Source organism: Prionailurus bengalensis, chromosome E2, assembly GCF_016509475.1.
Source record: "Prionailurus bengalensis isolate Pbe53 chromosome E2, Fcat_Pben_1.1_paternal_pri, whole genome shotgun sequence".
NCBI lineage: Eukaryota > Metazoa > Chordata > Mammalia > Carnivora > Felidae > Prionailurus > Prionailurus bengalensis.
The window spans coordinates 29,044,795-29,068,829 of record NC_057352.1 but is presented as its reverse complement, the minus strand read 5'-3'; the positions used below and the strand labels follow the sequence as shown (position 1 = coordinate 29,068,829).

Here is a 24,035-nt window from a genome sequence, read left to right as displayed (position 1 = left end):
ATTAAGGATGGAGAGTCCCCAGAGAGAAGCCCACAGTCGCACAAAGCAGGCCCTGAACAACTTTTACCTGCCTGGCTGCCTTGTTAGGGAGCATCCCATCACCTTTCTCCCCAGAGGGCTGACTCCACAAAGGCCACTTAGTCTCGGTGACTAAACACCCTTTTCCTATGAATTCTGATCGCCCAAAACGGAAGTGCCTTACCCGCTGGGATGACGTGAAAACAGGCAGCCTGATTTCATCACATTCATACCGGCTGATGAAACCCCGCTCCTGTGCCAGGTCCAGCACGCCCTCCACGTGGCTGTAGAGTCTCCTGACGATGGCGGGCCGGTGACTCTGCAGGTCATGCGCTGGGTGGGTTGAGTGGGGATCCCAGCGGCAGGAAAGCTCCGGAGGCTGACAGCCGGTCTGGGCCTCCCGGACAGCTGCAATGAGCTGTTCACAGCCCCAAGCACCCTTCTTCCAGACAGTGTCCAGGAGGCGCCTGGCCAACTGGGAGAGGGGCTGGCCCAGGAGGCTGAGGCCCTCGTAGTCTTCCCAGGAGAGGACTTCCCAGGAAAGCAGCCAGTCCAGGATGCTCTCGAAGCCCTCCAGGGACCCCGAGACCAGCAGCCCCACCAGCTGGCTCCTCTGCGCCTGGAGAGCCTCCTGTGTGCACATCTCATAACCTGGGAAGGAGAGTGAGATCAGCACAGGACTCCTCTGGAGGCAGGCAGGGGGCAGTGGAGGGGGCAAGTCGGTCCCACCCCAAGTCCGGAGAGGCCACAGATCTGCTCGGATATCACCCAGTCCACACTCTCCATTATACAGATGTACAGACTGGGGCCCAGAGAAGGCAAGAAGTTGGTCCAAGGTCCCACAGAGAGTTCGAAGCAGCCAGGAGTTAAATCAAGACCCCTGGTTTCCACATCTGCACTTCCTCCCTGCCTTAAGAAGTTTAGTAAGGCTTGTGCTGATATTATGAGCAATGTTCTCAAGGGACCTGGAAATGAACACTCTTTGAGATCTTAGGAGGGGGCTATGCCCTGCCGGCTGGAGTCAGGCGGACAGCAGCACTCTCTCCAATGACAGCTAATAGCTACTAAGCACAGGCAAAATGCTGGCACCATACTAAATGCTTTCACATGTGAATTCGTCAGCACGCTGAAGTAGATGCTATGTCGGCCCCATTTTACAGACGAAGAAATTGAGGCACGGGAAGGCCAAGTGACTTAGACAAGAATTCACAGACAGATGAGGTGGGGCTGGGGTTTGAACGTAAGCAGTGCAATTCCAGAAAGCATGCCTTCAATCCCCTCCATATTTGGGTTCCACACAGGGGCCCGAGCCCATGCCTGGTAGGTAACCCACTGCGATTCCAAGGGACAGGACAGAATACTGCTGTCAAGATCCCAACCCAGGGACACCTGGGTGGCTCAGTCGGTTAAATGTCCTACTCGATTTCGGCTCAGGTCATGATCTCATGGGTTCGTGAGTTCAAGCCTGGCATCGAGCTCTGTGCTGACAGAGCGGAGCCCGCTCGGGACTCCCTCTCTCTCTGCCCCTCCCCTGCTCACACATGCATGCTTACTCTGTCTGTCTGTCTGTCTGTCTCTTTCAAAATAAATAAGCTTAAAAAAAAATCTCAGGGGCACCTGGGTGGCTCAGTTGCTTAAGTGTCCGACTTCAGCTCAGGTCATTATCTCACACCATTTATGATAAGTTCAAGCCCCGCGTCGGGCTCTGTGCTGACAGCTCGGAGCCTGGAGCCTGCTTCAGATTCTGTGTCCCCCTCTCTCTCTCTGCCCCTCCCCCACTAGCACTCTGTCTCTCTTTCTCTCTAAAAAATAAATAAACATTAAAAAAAAAAAATCTTAGCCCCAGGTGAAGCAAAAATCATAGCGCAAACTAAGTCATTTCAAAGCCTAGGAGAGCACGGACCCCACTTACCACCGCCTCCTTCCCAACTGCCCCCAGGCCCTCCCTTCCCTTTCACTCCCGCCACCGCACCACACATTACATGCCGTCATGCCTCTGTCAGTGGCTTGCTCTGGGCTCCGCCTTCAGACTCTGGGTTCTGGGAATCTGAGGGGAAGAGATTTCTCTGAGCTCCAAGCCCTGGGAGGGTCCCCAAGCAGCAGAGAAAATCTCTCAGCGGGCTCCATTGTGCGACTGTCACAGGGACCAGGGACGCGGACTGGTACAGTGCCCAGAGAAAGTGAAAGGGAAAGGGAAAGGGAAAAGGAAGGGCAACACCTCCTTGTTTTTACAAAACAGAGACATTCTGAGATACTCGAGGGAGCAGATGCCAAGGTGCCTAGAGATTTTGCAACTTTCCTCGTTACTGTTTATGTGTCTCCCGTCCTTCTTGGCCCAAGCAGAAGCCTGGGTCTTACTCATCCTGGCATCCATAAGCTTGGCACAGGGCTGAGCCCCGGGGAGGCGTGGGGGACGGTGGGGGGAATGCTTACGAATCAAAACTCCACCGAGGAAGGGGAGGGGCTGGAACATTCTACGCCGGTCCACGTATGCCAGCCAAAGGAAGGGACAGGAGACGTCTCCAACCCAGACTGCTGCCAACACTTAGGATGGAAATCCTTGGGCTGGCCACATGAGGAGACTGAGGCAGCAAGGTTACCTGCAGGTCTGGCAGCTTGCGAGGGCATCCCCAGTGCAGCGGCTGCTGTAAGTCAGGAACTGAAATAGATCTCTCTGGACAAGCAGGCCTCCGCCCTGTGTCCACTGCCAAGCAGAGGAGTCAGGAGGGTAGAGATGGGACGCGGGGAAAGGAGAGAACAGGACAGGTAGGAAGAGGTCTGGGCTTGGCCCTGGCATGGCTCTCAGCTGTGGAAACGCCAGACCCGCCGCCACACCTGTCCAGGACCTGGGGCAAAGAACCACCTCCCTCTGAGAACAGCCCAGAAATGGGGTGGGTGCTCTCCCTCTGACCCAATGCCTGGCGGGTACGTGTGAGGCCAGGAATCAAAAACAGGAGACCTGACATTCCTTGCTGACATCCTCTTACCCAGAGGATGCGTGGGAATGAACAGCAGCCCACTCTTCTGCATCGGGAGAGCCTAGGCCACCCTCTCCCCCTGCAGAGATCATTAGGCTTGGTGGGCATGGCCAAGTCCCCTGGGGGCAGGCCTTGGGCACGAAGGCAAAGGCTGCCTGACACAGGACCGGCGGGTCTAGATTTCCCCACAGACCCCAGCTCCCGGGGAAATCCTGAAAGGATGGTCTGGAGGCCAGAGCTGGCCAAGCCACTGTGCAGAAGTAGGTAATTTTCATCCCCTCTGGTGGAAAGCCCTGTGCGTCCACCATGACCTGCACTGACAGACCCCCGCCCCCCAGACCTGAGACACACCCACAACTGTGCTCACCCACAAGGGGACAAGCAGGGGCCCTTCCCAAACATCCCAAGAATGCTTGAGCCACACACACCCAACTGGTGATATCAAGGATTTGTGGACACCTGCAGGGAGAGACAGGCCCCAGCCCTAAGGGTTGGGGCTCTGGTCCCCCACCAGCAGCTGGAAAGTCCCAACTCTTCCCTGGCCTCCTTCCAGAAACCTCAGAGCAGGTGGAATCCCCAAGGACCAATTTGGTCAGACCCCTGCCTCTGAGCAGGCATTGTTCTCCTAACATCCTTGTAAACATCCGGGGAGAAAACCTGGCCTTGCTGCCAGCTCAGGAATTTCTTCATGTCCAACTTAAGTTTTTCTTGCTTTAGCTTAAATTGGGAGCAAGAGAAAACAGATGGCCAGTCAACCCTTATTGCATAAAAACCGTCCCGAAAATCCCGCTTCTTGCCTCCTTATCACCTGTTCAGACTTCCCCTTCAGACGAACTAAATCTATCTCCACTGTCTTTTCTTCTCTACTTGAGTTACTGCAAGTTTGGAGTCCTTCACAGTCTTCCCTTGAGGAAGGTGAGGCCCATGAAAAGAAAGAGGCATGAAACAGAGTCAAGTAAAAGGGGCAACCCACGTGGGCCTCCCCTGACCCTCTGGCCCGGGGCCCAGGCCCAGGACCTGACACCTCCTTCCTTCCTGAGACCGCAGCCAGCCGACTTTCTCCAGAGCTCTGAGCCCACTGATTTGCTTAAGGGTTGAAATTTCAGCCCCCTGGGCCCGTGCAGGCCAGAGGAGGGAGGCCCAGGGAACCTTGGCTCCTCTATCTCAGCGGGGCCCAGGCCTTCCCTGGGGCCTTGGACCCAGCCCTGCCCCTCCTGCAACCCTCTTGTGTTCTGCCCCCCTTCCCCGAGCTTCTCTCTGGGAGACCATTTCCCTCCTGCACACAGACTGCAGTCTCTCCATCAGGAGAGTAAGAGCCCTCTTCCTCTGCCAGCTCCCACCCCAATTCTGTGACTCCCTTCAAAGCAGGAGCCCTTGTCTCTTGCCCGTACTGCTTTCCTCCAGTCCTCCCCTCCCATGCCCTCCGGGCACGTCCTCCTGGGCCCCCCAGATGGCCACCAGTGTCGTGCACATTGCTGGGCTCTCAGCTCTGGACTGGCTAGCTCTGCAAAGGCATCTATCAGAATACTCTCTCTCTCTCTCTCTCTCTCTCTCTCTCTCTCTCTCTCTCCTTGAAACACTCCCCCAACTCTGACTTCTCCTCCCATCCTACCAGCTGCTCCTTCTGTCTCCTTGGCTAGTTCCTGATGCTGGGAGCCCCAGAGTTGTGTCTCCCTCCCTAAATGAGCTCACCTGCTCTTCTGGCTTGAAATGCCAGCCCCCAACTTTCCTTCTGGCTCCAACCTCCCCACTAAACTTATCTGACTGCCTAATGGGCATCTCACACTTAAAAAGCGTAACACTCCAGATCCCCTAGACAGCCCCCATCTCGGGTGACAGCAGGGCCAAATTTCCAGACTCACCAGCCAAAAACCTCCGACCCATCCTGGACTCTACCTTTCTCTCCCATCCCGATCTCCCTGACTCTACCTTCAAACTATACCTCAAATTGGAAAATCTGGTATTTTCCCACGGCCTCTATATCATGGGTACAAGCCCCCAGGGTCTCTTCCCAGAATGACAACAGTGTTCCCCTCGCTGTCCCCCTACTCCACGCTTTCTGCCCTCACCTCTCTACAGTCTTAGTCTGCTAACTCCTGAGTCAGAGCAGGTGACTCCTGCCTTCAAAGTCCTCCAGTGGATCCCAATGCACTCAGAGTAAAAACCAAAGTCCTCACAGTGGCCTTCAAGGCCCCATGCAACAGACACCCACCTCCTCACCCCTTACCTCTCTGTACTCATGTCCTACTAATCCCCCACGGGCACCTCACCCACCCTGCTCCAGCCACACAGACTTCTTCCTTGTTTCCAGAACAAGCTGGACCTGCTCCCACCAGGCATGCCTCTACCTGAGGGCCTTTGCACATGCTCTGTGCTCTTCCCTCTACAGGTGAACTGTCCTTCCCGTCAGATATTCACATAGCTCACCCTTCACCTCCTTCAAGGCTTTGCTCAATTGTCACCACCTCAGGGAGGCCCTCCCTGATTATGCTATATAAAATTGCAATACCCAACCCCAGCCCTCATCCCCCGTGCCTGCTTTGTTTTTCTCCACAGCACCACTCACAGCCTGATATATCACGTATGTTCTTATTTGATTGCTGTCCTCCTCCTTTCTAGAATACCAACTCCATGAGGCAGGGAGTTTTGTCTGATTTTTCTTTTTTTTACCACTATAGCCCCACTGTCTTACCCAGTGTATCAATAAAGATCATTTGAATGAATAAAAGAATGAATTTACTCTGGGGCGCCTGGGTGGCTTAGTTGGTTAAGTGTCCAACACTTGATTTCGGCTCAGGTCATGATCTCGTGGTTCATGGGTTCAAGCCCCGCACAGGGCTCTGTGCTGACAGGGCACAGTCTGCTTGGGATTCTCTCTTTCCCTCACTCTCTGCCCCTCCCCAACTCACGCTGTCTCTCTCTGTCTCTCTGTCTCTCTGTCTCTCTCTCTTTCAAAATAAAAAAGAATGCATTTACTCTGCATGGTTCCAGGAGGCAGAAGTGGAACCAAGCAGGGGAAATCTGCAAGTCATAGATTTTAGCTAATTGTTACAAGAGCTGTAGGACACTGAACGGGCACCTCGTAAGTCACTGTCACTGGGCATACCCAGCAGAGGGATCTTGCACTCAGTGGGAGGTGGCTGGGCCAGATAGGAGTCCCTCCCAGCCTCAGATCCCAAATTGGCAAAGAGAATCTGAGAGCAGAGGCAATGGAAATGACACTCTGGTGTTTATCAAGGGGACAGGACCAGGCAGACAAGACCAGCCCATGGGGAGACGGAGACCACAAGAGGGACAAGCCTAAGGGCTCAGAAAGAGGGGAAGAAGCCAAGAGCAGACACACAGCCTGGGGTCCAGCTGGGGGAGGCCCTCCCAGAGAAGATTTGGGGAGGCTTTTTAGTTTGCTCAAAAGCAAGTAGGACCAGATGGCTGCTCCCCAACATGAGGACTAAAGGAGAAGGCGGAAGGCACACAGGATGCAAGGCTGGGCAGGCCCTGGTGTGGGGGCCTGGGTGGGAAGGGCTGGGGATGAGCAGGGGTCTCCACACCCACCAAGGGAGGGGAGGAGGCAGAAGTCTCCCCTAAGAGTTTCAAGTCCCCAAGCAGGGTTAGAGATCACCCCGGCCCTCTCTCACCTACACCCACCTCCTCACAGGCATGCTGAAGAGGGGGAAACTGAGGCCCGGAGAGAGGGTAGCCTCCTTTAAGACCCGAAATCTGGCCTCCTAATTCCCAGGCCAGCCCTGCGCCTCAGGACTTCTCATCCTGCAAGTTCTCCCTCCACACCCACCAGGAAGGCCAGACACAACTTCTCTCCAGACAGCAAAAGCTCCTGGGCCCGGGGCCCGGAAGTTCTGCTCACGCCCCCCAAACCTCCCTATCCTCTGTAGACACTGCCCGCCAGGGGGCTCCCCTACCTCCAGAAGCCCCCTTTCCTTCTACCTCCTATTTAGAGGCCGGGACACCCGAACGGAAAACCAGGGCAAGGCCTCCCCGAGCCCGGCTGGAAAGCCAGATGTCCGAGTCCGAGGGACCGGACTCTGGGCGCCCAGCCCCTCCCCGCGCTCAGGTGCCGGATCGGGGAACACTCACCGCGCAGTCACCTGCGCCCCAAGTCCTCCCCGCGGTCTGGCCCAAAACTCCAAGCTCTGACTCGTACACCCTTTCCGCTCGCCCCGCCCCTCCGGTCCGGGTGCCCCACCCCCCCGCACTCTCCCTAGCCACCCTACCCGGCGGGCCCCGCCCCTCCAGTCCGGACGCCCCGCCCCTGCGCCCTGCCCACCCACCCTGCCTGGTGGGCCCCGCCCCTCGGGTCCAGGCTCTCGCCCCCCCACCCACCTCCCGCTGGCTCCCACCTCTGAGCGCTCAGAGCTCTACCGGGACTGGGCAGGTGGGCGGGCAGGAACGGGACCCCCGCCAAGTGTCTCCTACTGAGTGAGCCGTCTTTCTTTCTTTTTTTTTTCCTTTTTAAAAATTTTTTAATTTAAATACAAGTTAGTTAACATACAGTGTAATAATGGTTTCAGGAGTAGAATTTAGTGATTCATCACTTATGTGTCACACCCAGTGCTCATCCCCGCAAGGGCCCAGTGAACCAACTTTCTACAACAGGGAACCAGAGAGTCTCTCAGGACAAGGCCCCCTCCAGACACACGCGCCCCAGATAGCCTGTGGCAGGAAAAGCTAAGAAAGCTGTCCCAGCCGGTATGCGCCCTTTGTGTCCACAGTCATCTAAGGCCTTAATATTGTGAAGTCCCAGAAGAGTTTTCCAGAGTGTGATGGGTTACCTGTCAGGTGAGCGTGGACAGGGCATTTAAATTCCTCTTTTTTCCTTTGTCTTGCCAGCCTTCCGTTTCAGTTGAGGCAAGCCGGCTCTGTTTGGTACTAATGGGGCTTGAGCCTCTCTAACACTGCCCGCTCTACTTGGTTCTGCCACCATACCTAACCAGAATTTAACGGTACTGTTGTTGTTTCCAGTGTAGTAAATTTATTTTATTGTATGGTTTCCTATTCGTCTGAGCAGGTGACACTGGTTTTCCATTGAAGGTATTAATATAAACGTTCCTTTTAAAACACTGGTATTTGGACATTTTTTTTAACGTAGAAGAAAATAAGGGACATTCACATGGTGCTTCCTGTGTGCCAGGCTTTACACACATTAACCCAAGTCATCCCAGCTATTGGGTATTGGTTATGATTTCCAATTTATAGGGGGAGAAACTGAGGCACAGAAAAGTTAACTAACAAGAAGAACCAAGATTTGCCCCCCAGGCGTCTGGCACCAAAGTTGTGGCTCTACCCACTGGACCACACTGCCTCCAGGTAAATACCTGCGATGCTGAGTTATTAGACAGACTGCCTCTACCCCAGGGAAATCATTCCAGATGGGGCACAGATCTATCTAGAGGAAGGTTCGCCACCATTTTCTCTGTAAGAGTGAAAAGCTGGAAGCTTCCTAATGCCCCGTAATAGCAGATTACTTGAGAAAACTGACAGAGCAACTGAACTTGAAAAACTGAACGGACTCATCTTCTCTCATACCCCATTATCCAACCTGGGAGCAAACTTTCCAGCTTGACCTTCAAAATATATTCAGAATGCAGCCACTTCTTACCATATCCACCATGACCACCCAGGTCCAAATCACCATCGTGTCTCACCTGGGTTATGGCAACAGCTCCCAGCCTTTCTCCATGATTTTCCAGCTACAGTCTTCAACACGGCAACAGCAGCGAGTCTGTTAAAAAAAAATAAAAAATAAAATAAAAAATTTTTTAAAGAGTCCAATTATATCACTTCTCTGCTAAAACCCCCGCAATGAGGCCCATTTCAGAGTAAGAGCCAGGAGGCCCTTACGAATGCTGTTTGCACCCAGTGCCCTCTCCAAGCTATCCCCTCATTCATGCTGCACTGATCACACTGGTCTCCTGGCTGTTCCTGGAATATGCAAGGCCTGCGGCCTTTGCATTTGCTATTCCTTCCACCTGGAATGCTTTTCCTCTAGAAATCTACATGGCTCCCTCCTTCACCTCTTTCAGGCCTATGCTTATTTTTTAATTTTTATTTCTATTTTTAATTTTTTTTAAATATGAAATCTATTGTCAAATTGGTTTCCATACAACACCTAGTGCTCATCCCAACAGGTGCCCTCCTCAATACCCATCAACCACCCTCCTCTCCCTCCCACCCCCCCATCAACCCTCAGTTTGTTCTCAGTTTTTAGGAGTCTCTTATGTTTTGGATCCCTCCCTCTCCAACCTTTTTTTTTTTTCCCCTTCCCCTCCCCCATGGTCTTCTGTTAAGTTTCTCAGGATCCACATAAGAGTGAAAACATATGGTATCTGTCTTTCTCTGTATGACTTATTTCACTTAGCATAACCCTCTCCAGTTCCATCCATGTTGCTACAAAGGCCATATTTCATTCTTTCTCATTGCCATGTAGTATTCCATAGTGTATATAAACCACAATTTCTTTATCCATTGGCCTTTGCTTAAATGAAACTTCCTGGGGCACCTGGGTGGTTCAGTCAGTTGAGCGTCCGACTTCAGCTCAGGTCACAATCTCGCGGCCCGTGGGTTCAAGCCCCGCATCGGGCTCTGGGCTGATGGCTCAGAGCCTGGAGCCTGCTTCCGATTCTGTGTCTCCCTCGCTCTCTGCTCCTCCCCCGTTCATGCTCTGTCTCTCTCTGTCTCAAAAATAAATAAATAAACATTAAAAAAAATTTTTTTTTAAATCCCACAGTATTGGGGTGCCTGGCGGGCTCAGTCAGAGGAGCATGTGACTCCTGATCTCCTAGTCATGAGTTCGAGCCCCACAGTGGATGTAGAGATTACTAAAAAAATAAACTTTTTAAAATCCCATTAAGAAACTTAAAGAGTTTTTTTTTAAATTTTTTACATCAAGATTAGTTTCAGGTGTGCAACATAATGATTCAATGCTTGTATATATTATGAAATGATATAATATTTATATATATAATATATATATAATATATACATATATATAATATATACCCCAATAAGACTAGTCACAGAACACAATAGTCACAGAACAAAAAGACTTGTTTTTCTTGTGATGAGAAACTTTTAAGATCCACTCTCTTAGCAACTTTCAAATATACACTACAGTATTATTACCTGCAGTCGCCACGCTGTACATTACAACCTCATGATTTATTTGTGTTATAACCGGAAGTTTATACCTTCCGACCCCCTTCACTCATTTCACCCACCCTCCCAACCCCCGGCTCTGGTAACCACTAATCCATTGTCTGTATCCAGGAGCTTTTTTTTTTCCCTTGTTAATTCCACATATAAGCGAGCTCGCGCAGTGTCTGTCTGGCTTATTTCACGCGGCATGTGAAAGGTCCACCCGTATTGTCGCAAATGGCAAGATGTCATTCTTTTTTTGTGGCTGAGTAGTAGTCCATCCTACCTAGACATCACATTTCCTTTACATTCATCCATCGTGGGTACCTAGGCTGTTTCCACGTCTTGGGCGTTGTAGTTAATGCTGCGGTGAACATGGGCGTTCAAATATTTTTTTAAGCCCGTGTTTGCACTGTCTTCAGATAAATACCCAGGAGTGGGCTTGCTGGATCATACCGTAGCAGGACCTTTGAGAGTTTTAAAAGGTTTACGTGTATACACCCAGCTGTGGAAAAACAAGATCGACAACGACCAGGTTTTGCATCACCTATGAACAAACACACCTCGCCAGTTTGGGTTTTCTTTGCCACCCTTGTGGGGACATACCTGTGAGTGATCAATTCTTGAATGTATCACAGGAAGTGTGTCAGCGTTGGAGTCTCAGGCTTGAAAGACACCCAGAGTGGCGGTGAGCGGTCGTTTGCAGCGTTCAGCTATTTGCCTGGTGGTGCTCGGAGGATCCTTGACTTAGTCTCATGTTGCAATTGGGGAAACCAAGATTCAAAGAGGAGCGGCGGCCTGCCCAGGTCACACAGTGAGTCGTGGGCCCAATCGGCACTTCTTCTGCGTTCACCCCCTCAATAGCGCACCACACGATTGCCAAGCACCCGCTCTGGGGCAGGTACGGTGGTAGGCAGCGGGGACAGAATGCTGACCCAGGCAAGGTCCCTGTCATGGCGGCATTTGAGACTGGCAGTGAACAAGTAAACAAGTAAGCAAAACCATGATAGGTGTCAACAGAGGGGCCGGGGAGGGCCACACCGAGGACAGACAGCCAAGCTGCAGGATGAGAGAGAGCCAGTTGTGGAAAGAACCAAGGTAAAGGCGTTGCCGGTTGAAGAGACTATGAGCACAGGCCGTGAGGCAGGCGGAGGCATAGAAAGCAGCCCAGGCTGGCGGGCGAGTCCAAGAGTGAGGTGAGGGAGGCAGCTGGCGGCTGGACAGGAGGCCTCCCGAGGGAGTCTGGACTTACTCTGACTGTGCTGGGGGCAGGAGGAGAAGGAGGAAGTCACTGAAAGGTCCCAGCCATTTGAATTCTAGAACAGACACCCAGACTCAAAGATGCCAACATTTCCCTTTCTGACTCTCCGAGGCCTCTTGGTGCCCACTGCTCACCCTGTGGTTTCACCCCGGCAGCGTAGGGACACCCAGCCTGTGCCTCCCACGTCAGCGGGGCCTTGCCTGTCCTTGCCTGTTCTCTCCTACCATACACAGCTCTGTGCTGCAAAGAAAAGCCAAGTCCTGGCAGGTGGCCATCCATAGCCACTCTGGTCCATCTAGGTCCTTCCCGCACCAGCTAGACACCCCTGCATGTTCGGGGGTTTCCAAAGATCACCTCCTACCCCCAGAAGAGGAAGCAGTAGCTTCCACGTACCCATCCCCCCATGCGCTGGCTGCTGGGTGAGAGGCATAGAGTCTACACCGGTGTCTCAAAGACTCTAGGCCTAGATAGAGACAGGGAGAAAACTGGAAAGCTGCAGAAGGGACCTAGGGAAAGGATGGGAGGGGGACTTCCAGCCTCGCTCAACATAGAGCCAGCATCTCCAGGCATGCCAGGCCCTCTGCAGGGCAGTGTGGGGTGGAGGTGAATGGGTTATGGGTTCTCACTGGCCGGCAGGCCAGAAGCACACTGTTTGGGGTGTTCCCCTCAAGGTCCCAAGACCCTGACGTTCTCTTTTAACAATGACAGCATGACTGTGCCATGGCATTGGATGACTGCTTCAATAAACAAGACCAGTAGGCAGACACTTAGGGAGAAAACACTGGGTCCCCTACCTCACACCGTATGTGAAAATCGACTGTAAGGGCATTAGAGAATCCCAGAGAAGAATGGCAAACTGGAAAGGTGTTGAGAACAGCGGGGACTGCCAGCACTTGTGCAGTGCTTATGAGGGACCAGCACTGTTCTACGTGTTTTGCACATGTTAACTCAGTTTCAGCCTCACAGTGGCCGGCAAAGTTGTTGCAGAAGCATCGAGAAAGAACAATAACAGAGAAATCTCTGTGGTCTTAAGGTACGACATGGGCTGTGAAAGCCAAGATTGATAGGGTTGACTACTTTAAGCTTGGCAACTTCTATTCATCCAAACACCCTATTTTTATTTTTTTTATTTTTTTTATTTTGTTAAAGTTTATTTACTTTTCAGAGAGACGGAGCATGAGCAGAGGAGGGGCAGAGAGACAGAGGGAGACATAGAATCTCAAGCAGGCTCCAGGTTCTCAGCCATCAGCACAGAGCCCGATGCGGGGCTTGAACTCACGGACCGCAAGATCATGTCCTAAGCTGAAGTCGGGCGCTTAACCGACTGAATGACCCCAGCGCCCCCCGAACACCCTATTTTTAGAGAGTACAATGCAAACCGCAGGGTTGGAAAGAATATTGGAAAGCACAAAGACCCAAACGAACTCATGAAGAGCCCCTACAAACCACTCAGAAAATAAGCCAATCAAAAAAATAAACAAACAAACAAACAAGAAAACAAGCAATGGACTTGAACGGAGGCTATATGGGTAGAAAATCATCCCATGAAAAGATGCTCCACATCACTTCTCCTTAGGAAATGCAATGTAAAACCATGAGAGCCCGCTCCCCACTGGAATGATGGCAATAAAAATATACCAACCGCATCAATGTGGAGCACCTAGGATTCACGCGCCCTGCGTGTGGCGGGTGGGGGCACAAAGAGACACAGCCACTTGGGGGCATGTTTGCTATAATCCAGCCCAGATGAAGCTCTTCGGCTGTTCGTTCTCTAAAACCCGGGGATTTCATCTCACGTGTGCGTGTGCACTTGGATGAATGTGCAAGAATATGCCCAGCTGCACGGGCCACAGTGGCCCAAACTAGAAACAACCTCAATGTGTGTTGACAGATAAAAAAAGAGAGAGAGAGAGAGAAACAATGAGGTATTCAAATAATGTAGCGACACAACAACAAAAAATGAAAAGGCTGCAGCCACACACACACAAATTGATGACTGCGATACACAGAAATGTTGAATAAAGGAAGCAAAACACCAAAGCAGACAAACCGCGCGCGCATGGCTCGATTTACATAAAATTCCAAAGTAGGTAAAATGAAGCTCTATTGTTTTGGGGTCTATTCATAGGTGCTAAATTTGCAAAGAAAAGCAAAGAAGTGACCCTCCTCAGAATTAGGAGTGTGACGATTTCTAATGGGGAAGGAGGGGATCATAGCTGGGAAGAGACACGTGGTGGCCTCCTTGGGGACTGGTGAGGCTCTATTCTCTTGGTTTTGTCCCCGTCTCTTGCCCCCGAGGCCACAAGTGCTAGTGGCCATGAATCACATCACAGCCACAGGTCTGCCTTCCCCTGTACTTTCTGTCGGGAGTGTCGGATGCAGCTTTGCCCAGAGGAAGGCCCCAGACGGAACTGTGAATTTACCCCATTTCCCTTCCATGTCAGGCATTGGCCCTGCATCCCACAAGCTCTGTGCTCCAAGCCTCACTTTCCCCATCTGTTAATGGGGCACAGTGACGCCCACCAGGCCTGGCTCATAGGCTAGAATAAGGAATGTTAATTGGGAAGTGCTGCTTGAATGCCAGAGATTATCTGGGGCTCTGAGGGACAGCCCAGCCCGCTGCAAGGCTGTGTGAGGCCCAGCTAGATCCCTCAGAAGTAGATCCCTCAGGGCTGGCCCTGCCTCGCCATGTCCTGCTCGCCCCTTCCCTGCGGGGCTGCCTGTCAGCGGGGTTCAATATACTATCTGTCATCAGCCAATGGGCTGGGGCGGCCAGGAGTAGGTCACACAGCCTATTTCCTGTTTTCTAAGGGGGAACTCAGATGCGGCGGCCTCGCTAGAGCCTAGAACAGAGGAGAGCTGAAGGGGACCATGTGACACTCCTCCTGGCCCCCCCTGGACCCACACAGGAACCAGAGGCCTCAGGTCAGTGCTTGATCCCCACCTCGGTGGGGCTCTGCCCTCCTGTGGCCTGAGCCCCCTCCTCCTATGGGCCTCCCCCAGTACCTGCTGGGGGCAGTGTGGGGCAGAGCCTCTACGTGTGGGGCTCCCCTTAGCTCATTGGGGTAGAACAGGAAGCAGATCCCCAACCCTCCACCACCCCCCTTCTTTTGAAGTACCTCTACAGCCCGTCTTGAGCCTGGAGAATAAGTCGCCACACAGAAAGTGGTGCCAGGCAACCTTGGGGACTGGGGCAAAATGCAGAAGCCAGGGCCTACCCCCAAGCCTGCCGGAAGGGACTCTCTGATGGGAAGAACCAGGAAACCTGCTGTTACAGGCTCCCCGGACCCCCACCCGTCCCCCTGGGAGATTGCCAAATGTGAGTGTGCCCACCCAACGTCCAGGACCCTCTGTCCCCTGGGTCGGGCTTTACCCTGCTGTATTGGAGCCTCAGTCTGATGGAAAGTCCTCTGCAGCTCCTCAGGGAGGCAGCACAGGCTCTGAAGGTGGCCCACTGTAGCCAGCAGAAGAAGGCCTGGATAGGACGGGGCAGCCCTCGGAGGGAGGAGTGGTACTCAGGGCCTGGGAGGGATGCAGGAGGATGGCTGCACACACAGCTGGACGGGGCGGGGGCTTGGAAGCTGTTCTGCACCCCCTCAGCCAAGCACAGGACCCCAAGCCACCGGCACCAGCTTTTGCAGGGTTTTCTTATAAAATCGAGAAATCTTTGCTAGACAGGGGATGGGGACGGGAGAGAAGCCCCCAGAGAACCCCATGCATGGTTGTCCCCACAGAGCTTTGGGAGTGACAGGCTGCTTTCCCCATTTCACAGATGAGGAAACTGAGGCCTGGAGAGGACCGGGAAGCTGTCCAAGACTCCTTGCACATGCACCAATGCCTGACTTTCTCCTTCTCACTCCTCTCATAGTGACTCCCAGCCAACCCTATAAGAGAAAACATAAGGGAACTGGCTTTGCTTGCTGAATTTGATTTTTATTCAAAGCCCTGGGTTCATGCTCAGCTTTCCCGGGTCTTCATGGACGTGTTCAGCCAAGGCCATTATTTCTGGGCTCTCACAGGGTCTCTGGGCAAATCGTGTCCTGCTTTTGACCTGGTGCCAGCTGCCTGATCAGGACAGCAGGGCTGGAAGGGCTGGAGCCATTGAGGCTTGCCATCACCCGCTTTACCGAGGAGCTAACTGAGGCAGGTACGTAGGAGCGCCCACAGGAAATACTGGGCTTCCCAGGGTGGACCCAGAGTCCACTAAGAAAACATGGAGACCACTCACCACCTTGCCTGGGCACCTGCGAGAATATAGAGAGTCTGTCCTTCACCATCGGTGTTCTTGTCAGCAGGACAGGGCTTGTGGCCACACTTCTGAGGTGGGGAAACTGAGGCCTAGAGATAGTAAACAATTTGCATTCAGACCCACAATTGGTCATGATAGAAGGCCTGTCTCCTTAAGGGGAGAAGAGGCAAATGAGGTGTGCAGGCTCTGGCAGGCGCAAGCCATGCCCTTGCTCTGTGCCTCAGTTTCCCACCATATAAGGTAAGGTTGGACAGAGGGTCCTGGAGAGACATTCACTGGGCAACTGCACAGAGCCACCTGGAGAATGGACCAGAATTCCTTCCATCTAACTGGAGAAGAGCTGCCCCCCGAAGGAGGGCTCCCCACCCCGGCCCCAGATGACCTCAGGTCTCCCCAGGCCAGGCCTTTCCAGAAGGCCTTCAGCCCTGGAGTCAGGATGGGCTCTGGCCACTTGCGGGGAAAAAGCTGTAACCCCACCCCTCTCTAGGCCATAATCAGTGTGAGGATTCAGACACGGGGCCCGGAACGCAGACCAGAGTCTCGTCCCCATGTGCCCCTTACAGCTCCCTCAGATCTTGGGAAGAAGGAGGTAAGGTTACTTGCACCCTTCTGATTTTGGATCTCTGTGCCAAAGTGGTGGCCCAGCTCCTCGCTCCATCTGAGCTAATGTTTTAGTCCTCTTTTTTCTAATTTGTCTCAGACATGTTAAATTCTATTCCAACTTACATTTCAATTTAGAGTCATTGACTTTCCAAATATTTTTCAAAGTATTATCATGTGTCAGATATTCATAACAGGGACTTGGGTGCCTGGCTGGCTCCGTTGGTAGAGCGTGCATCTCTTGATCTCAGGGTCATGAGTTCAAGCCCCATGTTGGATGTAGAGATTACTTAAAAATAAAATCTTTAGGGGTACCTGGGTGGCTCAGTTAAGCGTCTGACTTCGGCTCACAGTTCGTGAGTTCAGGCCCCCCATCTGTGCTGACAGCTCAGAGCCTGGAGCCTGCTTCGGATTGTGGTTCCCTCTCTCTCTGCCCCTCCTCCACTCATGCTCTGTCTCTGTCTCTCAAAAATAAATAAATGTTAAAAAAAATTTTTTTTAATCTTTTAAAAAATAGGGGCACCTGGATGGCTCAGGTGGTTGAGCGGCTGACTCTTGGTTTTGGCTCAGGTCATGATCTCACAGTTTGTGAGCTGGAGCCCCGCATCTGCACAGACCGTGGGGAGCCTGCTTAGGATTCCCTCTCTCCCTCTCTCTGCCCCTCCCCTGCTCACATGTGTGCTCTCTCTCTCTCTCAAATAAATAAACTCTAAAACGATGATAATAATAAATAACAGGGACTATTATGCAGGGCCAGGTATGTGGGGAGCCCTGAGATGTTGACTTAACCCTCACACCAGCATCGTGAAGCCAAGCTCCGCTCTTATACCCGATTCATAGGAAACTGAGGCACAGAGAAGTCCAGGCACGAGGTCATCTTGTTCACTGATCTGAGTCACAGATCTTACTGCGTAAACTAGCCCCCAGCACTCCCACTGTCTGCCCGCCCCCACGCCCTGAAGAAGGTGGAGAGGCATCTGGGTCCTGCCCACCACATACTAGCCTTGATCGTAGGCAACTCTCAGTTCCTTTATCAGAAAATGCAGCTTAAACTCCTTCTGCACACAGAATCAGTTAAGTGAGAGAGTGGGTGTTGAGTACAGAGCACTCGACCTGGCCCGTCACAAAACATTCAGCTTTGCTCGTTGGGTACGCTCACCAGCCGCAGAACCTTGGGCTAAACCTCAGTTTCCTCTTCTGTTACTGGGAGTCACGACAGATTTTTGTGGGCGTTAAGTAAGTGGATGTGAAGAAGTTAGGAGCATACGAAGCGTGTTCCGTAAGTCCTAAGTGTGTGTCTAGAGACGGAGGGAGAGAGAGATGGGAGGGATACATACCAGTATCCCTGCTTTGGACGCTGCAATTCTAGTTACAAATGAACAGAAAATGGAGTATGGGGATGTGCTTCCGGACAAGACAGCATCTTGCTCCCAAGTAATCCTGACTTTGCTTGAAATCAGATTCAGAGCAGCTCGATAATGGAAGCATCGTGACAACAAGAGAGGGCTTGGACCGATCAGTTCAGCAAAGGGGCAGACCCAGGCCTCTCATGTGGCAGCTGGGTGGACAGCTGGGTGGGCAGTGGGGACTATGCCACAGATCATAGCACCCCAGGGCCCACTAGGAACCCCAACACGAGTGGGAACTCACTGCCTTCTTTGTCCCCCTAGCAGCCTTGGAGTCATGGCCAGTCCTGAGCACCCTGGAAGCCCTGGATGGATGGGACCCATCGCCCAGTGCGCCACAGGGACCGAGCAGGAAGCAGCAGCCACTGGCCCAGACCTCCCATGTCCAGGACCTGATGAACACTTAGGTGAGCTTGAGGCTTGGGGCTTGATCAGAGATAGAGGTCTGAAGACATCTGAAATACAAATGTGGGCCCTTCGACAGATGCCGCGGGAGAGGGGGCAGCTTTCCTAGGTTGACAACAAGAATTTGGTGCCAGTCATCTTTCTGGGAGATGGTTCCAGGAGTCATAGCAGGGGAGCGGTAAACTGAGGAAAGGAAGGGCAGGAAGCCAGGACAGGATGTTGATGGAGAGATTACTGCTGGAGGCAACTGGGCTCAGTCCCAGAGGGGGTCCTCTGCAAGACATATGGAACACATCTCAGAGTCATCCCATCCAAGAGGTGAGGGGACCAGTCCCATCCTTCATCAGCCAAGGAAAGTTCCAGAACATACCGCTTTAGCTGAAGGAAGCCCTCAGTGTGAGAGTCCTAGGTGCTTCCAGTAGAAGCCAGTGGGACATTCTGGAACAGTGAGTGCCCAGCACCGCTATAGTGTCATGTCCTGGAGCAAATTTATTTACTCACTCGTGCATTCCCTCAGTATGCGCCCATGGACCGTCTGCCCTGTCCTTGGCCCTGTGCGGGGCCCTGGGGAAAACAAGAGCGAATCAAGCACCGCAAGCCCTCCAGTGTGGTAGGGAAACAGATCTGTGAAAAATAATTTGAGATGTCACCAAAATAGGCTGTAGGGACGAGGTGGGAGGCTCTTACTCTGATGCAAGGGGACAGCTGAAGTGACATCTGGGCTGGGTCTTGAAGGGCACCGGAGCCCCATATCCCTTGAAATAAAATGCACAGCGATCTGTGCATCTCGGCAGGGAAGGATTCTCATCGTTCCCAAGATCCTCAGAAGGGCTCACCGCCCAAGGGAGGTCGAAGACACACTGTTCGGTTTGCAGGTAGGCAAACAGGCGGGTTGCTTGTCAGGCGGAAGGAGTGGCAGGTGCAAGCAAAGGCGCGGAATGTGGGAAGCCAGAGAGGGAAGAGTCTGGAGCGGCCCACCGGGCTGAGCCTGGAGCCCGGCATCCTCAATCGCTCCCTCCCCTGGTCGCCCAGTGTGAGCTCAGGGGCCGGGGCAACCGCACGGGCGTCAGCGCTGGAGGGAGTGCAGAAGCCAGCAAGCCACTGTCCCTGCTGGTCAGGAGCAAGGGCCTCGGGCGCCCGTAGCCAACCTGCAGGCGGGAAGTGGATGGTGCAACGGAAGCGTGCCGTTTCACAACGGAGACACCAGCTGGCGGTGCGGGTGGGGGGAGGAGGAGGGGGTGCCGTGTCAGGCTGGGGGGGGGGCGGGCTGGACGCAGCCGGGGTGGGCCCGGAGTCTGGGCAGGGGGGGGCGGGGAGGGGGATGCACAGGGCTCTCTGTTCCGGATTCGGACATCCCACCCCAGACAGACCCAGCCATCTCCCCACAGTGCACCGAGCCGGTGCAAGTGCTTAAGGGTGCCGTCCCTCCAGACACCCCCGGCGGCCCCAGCCCCAACTCCAGCATGACCACCGGGGAGCTGCAGGAGTACTGGCGGAAGGAGAAGCGCGGCTGGAGGCGCGTCAAGCTGCTCTTTGAGGTCGCGTCGGCCCGCATCGAGGAGAGAAAAGTCTCCAAGTTCGTGGTAAGTGCACCTCCGAGATCCGGCAGCGACGGCCCGCCTTTCACCACCTCCTTCCCGGCCCCCGCGCAAGTCGGTGGGGCCTCAACTCTCCCGAGGATGAAATGGGCCCTCGCACTTTGACTCACAGGGTTCTAAGGGGTGGGGGGGTGGGGGGGGCAAAGAGCCAGATCTTGAGCTCAGCATTGTGCTCAGAACTGTGAGAACTGTAGATGTGAGTCACGGTTCCTGATCCTGAGGAGGAACTGGCCCAGATTAAGGCCGTGCCGCCCACAACTAACCACCTGTGTCTCTTCGCCAGTCTTGGCTCCCCACCCCCGTCATTTATGTTATTATTAATAACTAGGTGTATTATTAATAATTGTATATCCTATAAAATAATGATATATCATCATCGTAATTACTCTATTTTCTTTAAATTAGATTACTTTTTAAAAACACTAAACAAGGGGCGCCTGGGTGGCCCGGCTCTTGATTTCAGCTCAGATCATGATCCAGAGTTCTGGGATCAAGCCCCCCCATAGGGCTCTGCACTGAGTGTGGAACCTGCTTGGGATTCTCTCCCTCCGTCTCTCTCTGCCCTTCTCTGGGCTTGCTCTCTCTCTCTCTCTAAAATAAATTTAAATTTTGTTTAAAAACCACTAAATAGCTTTCAAAGGGGAACCAATATCACATAGCATAAAGAAAAGATAATTATAAAAGTAACTACAAGGAGAGCTAAGTGCTATTATTAGATTCTAGCTGGTCATGCCATGGCTGGCGGGAGGCTCTGGGGTTAGGGGTTGTTGCTCGTTTTGTTAAAATGGAATTTTAGGGGCGCCCGGGTGGCTCAGTCGGTTAAGTGTCCGACTTGAGCTCGGGTCACGATCTCGAGGTTGGTGAGTTCGACTCCCACATCAGGCTCACTGCTGTCAGTACAGAGCCTGCTTGGGATCCTCTGCCGCCCTCTTTCTGCCCCTCCCCCACTTGCACCTACACACACACGCACACACACACACTCTCTGTCTCTCTCTCTCTCAAAATAAAACAAAACATTAAACTAGATAAATAAGGGGCGCCTGGGTGGCTCAGTTGGTTAAGCGTCTGACTTTGGCTCAGGTCATGATCTCACGGTTCACGAGTTTGAGACCCGCATCAGGCTCTGTGCTGATGGCTCAGAGCCTGGAGCCTGCTTTGGATTCTGTGTCTCCCTCTCTCTCTGCCCCTCCCCCACTCTCGCTCTGTCTCTCTCTGTCAAAAAACGAATAAACATTAAGAAAAAAAATTTTTAATAGATAAATAAATAAATAAAATGGAGTTTTTGCCTGTGTTGGGGGCTACGTTAGTGTCCAAGTAGGAGCCATATTCAACCCTTCTCCCTGTCTTGCCCCCTTAATTGGGACTGGGATAATAACAACGGGGACACTGAGCACTGACCGAGTGTTGAACACAGGCCCCCGTCCCTGCAGTGCATTAACTCATTTCATCCTCACCCAGCGAGGGAGGCGCTACCACTATCCTCGTTTCATGCATGGGAAAACTGAGGCTTGGAGAGAGAGGGTCAAGTACCTACCTAAGACCACACAGCTAGAGCGTGGTGGAGCTGGGTTTGCAACCCAGGCAGCCTGTGCCCTTAATCAGTATGCTCTAGCTGAACGAGAGAGAATCGAGAAGCAGTAATTTTCTTACCGTATAACATCACCGCCAGCATACCGCCTAAAACCACCTCTCAAGTGGATCTAATCCAGGCTCCCCGGTTTAGGAACCTGGGGCTGGGTTTTGACGATATGGGTGGGGAGCACCCCCAGGCTCCCTGTCCCCTCCCCCTCCCCCCCCCCCCCCGTTTCCTGTGCTCTTTGTCCCACAAGACGCCTCCATGCTGCCGTGTTTGTTATTCTCGGGTTGACTCTTGTCATGATTCGCTTTTATAGCTCAGCAGATGCTGATGGCAATTCAAAACAGAATTGCGTATAACGATAACCCATTTTCAGGGTATGCTTGAAATTGTGATCATCATTATTTTTTATTTGCCGGGGCTCACTCTGTCAGTTAAAACCTCCTGTTCGGAGGTAGTCAAACGCTCTCTCTCTTTGCCCCGTAGATGTACCAAATCGTCGTCATCCAGACAGGGAGTTTTGACAGCAACAAGGCCGTGCTGGAGCGGCGCTATTCAGACTTTGAGACGCTCCAGAAAAACCTCCTCAAGACGTTCAGGGAAGAGATCGAGGATGTCGTCTTCCCCAAGAAGCACCTGATGGGCAACTTCACGGAGGAGATGATCTCCGAGCGCAAGTTGGCCTTCAAGGAGTACCTGAGCCTGCTCTACGCCATCCGCTGTGTGCGGCGGTCCCGCGAGTTCATCGATTTCCTAACCCGGCCGGAGCTCAGGGAGGCCTTTGGCTGCCTGCGAGGCGGCCAGTACACCAGGGCCCTGGACATCCTGGTGCGCGTGGTGCCCCTGCAGGAGAAGCTGACGGCCCACTGCCCCGTAATGGTGGTCCCCGCCCTCTGTGCCATGCTGGTGTGCCACCGTGACCTTGAACGCCCTGCTGAAGCCTTTGCGGTGGGTGAGAGGGCCCTCCAGTGCCTGCAAGCCCGGGAGGGCCATCGCTACTACGCCCCCCTGCTGGACGCCATGATCCGCCTGGCCTACACGCTGGGCAGAGACTTCGTTTCGCTGCAGAAAAGGCTGCAGGAGAGCCAGCTCCGGAAGCCCACCCCCTGGGGCCTCACCCTGAAGGAACTCGCAGTGCGGGAATATCTGTACTGAGCCCCTCTGGCAGGCGGGCTGGAGACTTGGGGTCACCGCTGCTCGGTGGGCGGTTTGGGGTTCACGTTTAGTGGGCAGAGCCACGTTGGACCCTAGGTTGCTGGGTGACCCTGGACAAGTCCTTCCTCTGGCCCTCCGTTTCCCCATCTCTGTTGAACAGAGGTCCCTCGGGGCATCCTTGGAAGCCTCCGCTCGAGTCCTGTGTCCCTTCGATGCCAGGTTCACCTCATCTCAAAACCACGAACCCAGCTGCCAAAATGCCAGAGAGTGAGATCCATCTTTCTGGTGTTTTTGCAGGTGGCTGGAGGGGAGGTTGACATTGCACACCACGGACAGAGCTTAACCCATCTCGTACAGACAGCTCTCTCCAGCCGTCCTCTCTTTCCTCTCTGCTCCTTCTCCCTTGACCTTGCCTGCAGATATCCCCACCGTTATCCTAAATATTCCAGCTCTTCCCTCTTAGCGTGTAAACCTGACTCGGCAAAACAAAAGCTCATCCACTGCTCCTCAAGGCCAACTTTGTCCCTAAGATGGGGTGTATGGGACCCTTTGAAGGGCGGAGGGACACTGGGCTAGAACATAATCATGTCATAAGATTCTGTGAAACGAGGCATTTTTAGGAAGGGAAGTTGCCCACAATTCTCTGGTTAGGATTACGCAACTCATTGCCGGGTTGGGTTTTCATTTATGGGCAACTGGCCCCCAAATAGGCTCCCTGAGTTATGTAGACACAGCCCTGAAGGGAGGTGGGGTGATACACGGTGGGACCTCTGGGTAGGACACTGATTGAATGCTTAACACCTCCGCATTGAGGAACAATGTTCTTGGAACCTCTGTGCCGGATGGGGATGCCCTTGGCCGAAGTCTGCTTTCAGGAAAGGACACCGAGAGCCCAGAGTGGAGGGGAGTCTGGACCCATAACCCAGGCTCGACACTGGTCCTGAAGCTGATGGTGCAGGCTGGTTTGGGCCAATGTGTGTTTGCGGCTAGAAGTCCCTGGAGACCTAAGCCATCTGCTTGAACTTATCAGAGCAAAATAAAGAGGCTGTAACCTGGACCCGTAATGTGGGGCACCAGCCTGGCCTGTGTGAGGATCTGGCTCAGCACGGGGATCACAGTGGCCGTGGACGGGCATCCGCCAAGCTGCACCGGAATGTGTTCAACCGCGACACCGTGTGGCGGCAGCTGTAGCGGCCCGATCAGGCTCTGGCCTCGAGGCTAGAAACATCTGATGATACCTGGGGACAGAGAAAGCTTCAAGTCCCTCAATTTACGCAGGGAGGACACTTTGAATGGGAGATGCCAGGCTTCTTGAAAATCTGGGCGTGTGGGAAATTACAGTGTTAAGTGGAAATACAAAGGGCCGTGACTCTACTTGTTGTGGTGAAGAAGACCGTACTGATGTCGTGAGTCATTTCGTCCAATGGGAAATGCCATCAACTATAAGGTGCACCAGATATTCACTCAGAAGGAAAATATGGCCAACACGGGGAGTGTGATAGGAGTTTCCAGCAAGAAGCTGGGAGAGCAAAGACTTAGCTCCGAATGTAAGAAAACTTCTAGGGAGAAAGGACGATCAGGAAATGCGAGAATCAAATTTGGCACCAGGTGGGGGGTGGCAGTCTTCCTCCTAGAACTTG

General features: G+C 53.1%; 2 protein-coding genes across 5 annotated transcripts in view; one reads left to right on the top strand and one right to left on the bottom strand.

Moving 5' to 3' along the window:
* Window positions 1–7,176, bottom strand: part of NOD2 (nucleotide binding oligomerization domain containing 2) — a 36,421-nt gene extending 29,245 nt beyond the window's left edge. The window contains exons 1-2 of the mRNA XM_043599180.1: window positions 7,089–7,176; window positions 203–669 (exon numbers count right to left, since the gene is read on the bottom strand). Of these exons, the coding sequence (XP_043455115.1) occupies window positions 203–661 (459 nt within the window). The 5' untranslated portion in view covers window positions 662–669; window positions 7,089–7,176. The remainder of the gene's footprint in view (window positions 1–202; window positions 670–7,088) is intronic.
* A 7,041-nt stretch (window positions 7,177–14,217) lies between these two features.
* On the top strand, window positions 14,218–23,793 carry SNX20 (sorting nexin 20). Of its 4 annotated transcripts, none has more exons than XM_043599177.1 (5): window positions 14,218–14,331; window positions 17,929–18,068; window positions 18,861–18,941; window positions 19,498–19,649; window positions 21,727–23,793. In XM_043599177.1, exons 2-5 carry the CDS (start codon window positions 17,939–17,941, stop codon window positions 22,393–22,395), a joined length of 1,032 nt encoding a protein of 343 aa, XP_043455112.1. In that variant the 5' UTR covers window positions 14,218–14,331; window positions 17,929–17,938; the 3' UTR covers window positions 22,396–23,793. The 4 variants fall into 4 exon arrangements, with proteins under 4 accessions (XP_043455112.1, XP_043455111.1, XP_043455113.1 ...); XM_043599176.1 differs by having other exon boundaries at window positions 14,224–14,331; window positions 17,926–18,068; XM_043599178.1 differs by lacking the exon at window positions 18,861–18,941 and having other exon boundaries at window positions 14,224–14,331; window positions 17,926–18,068.
* The last annotated feature ends 242 nt before the right edge of the window (window positions 23,794–24,035 follow it).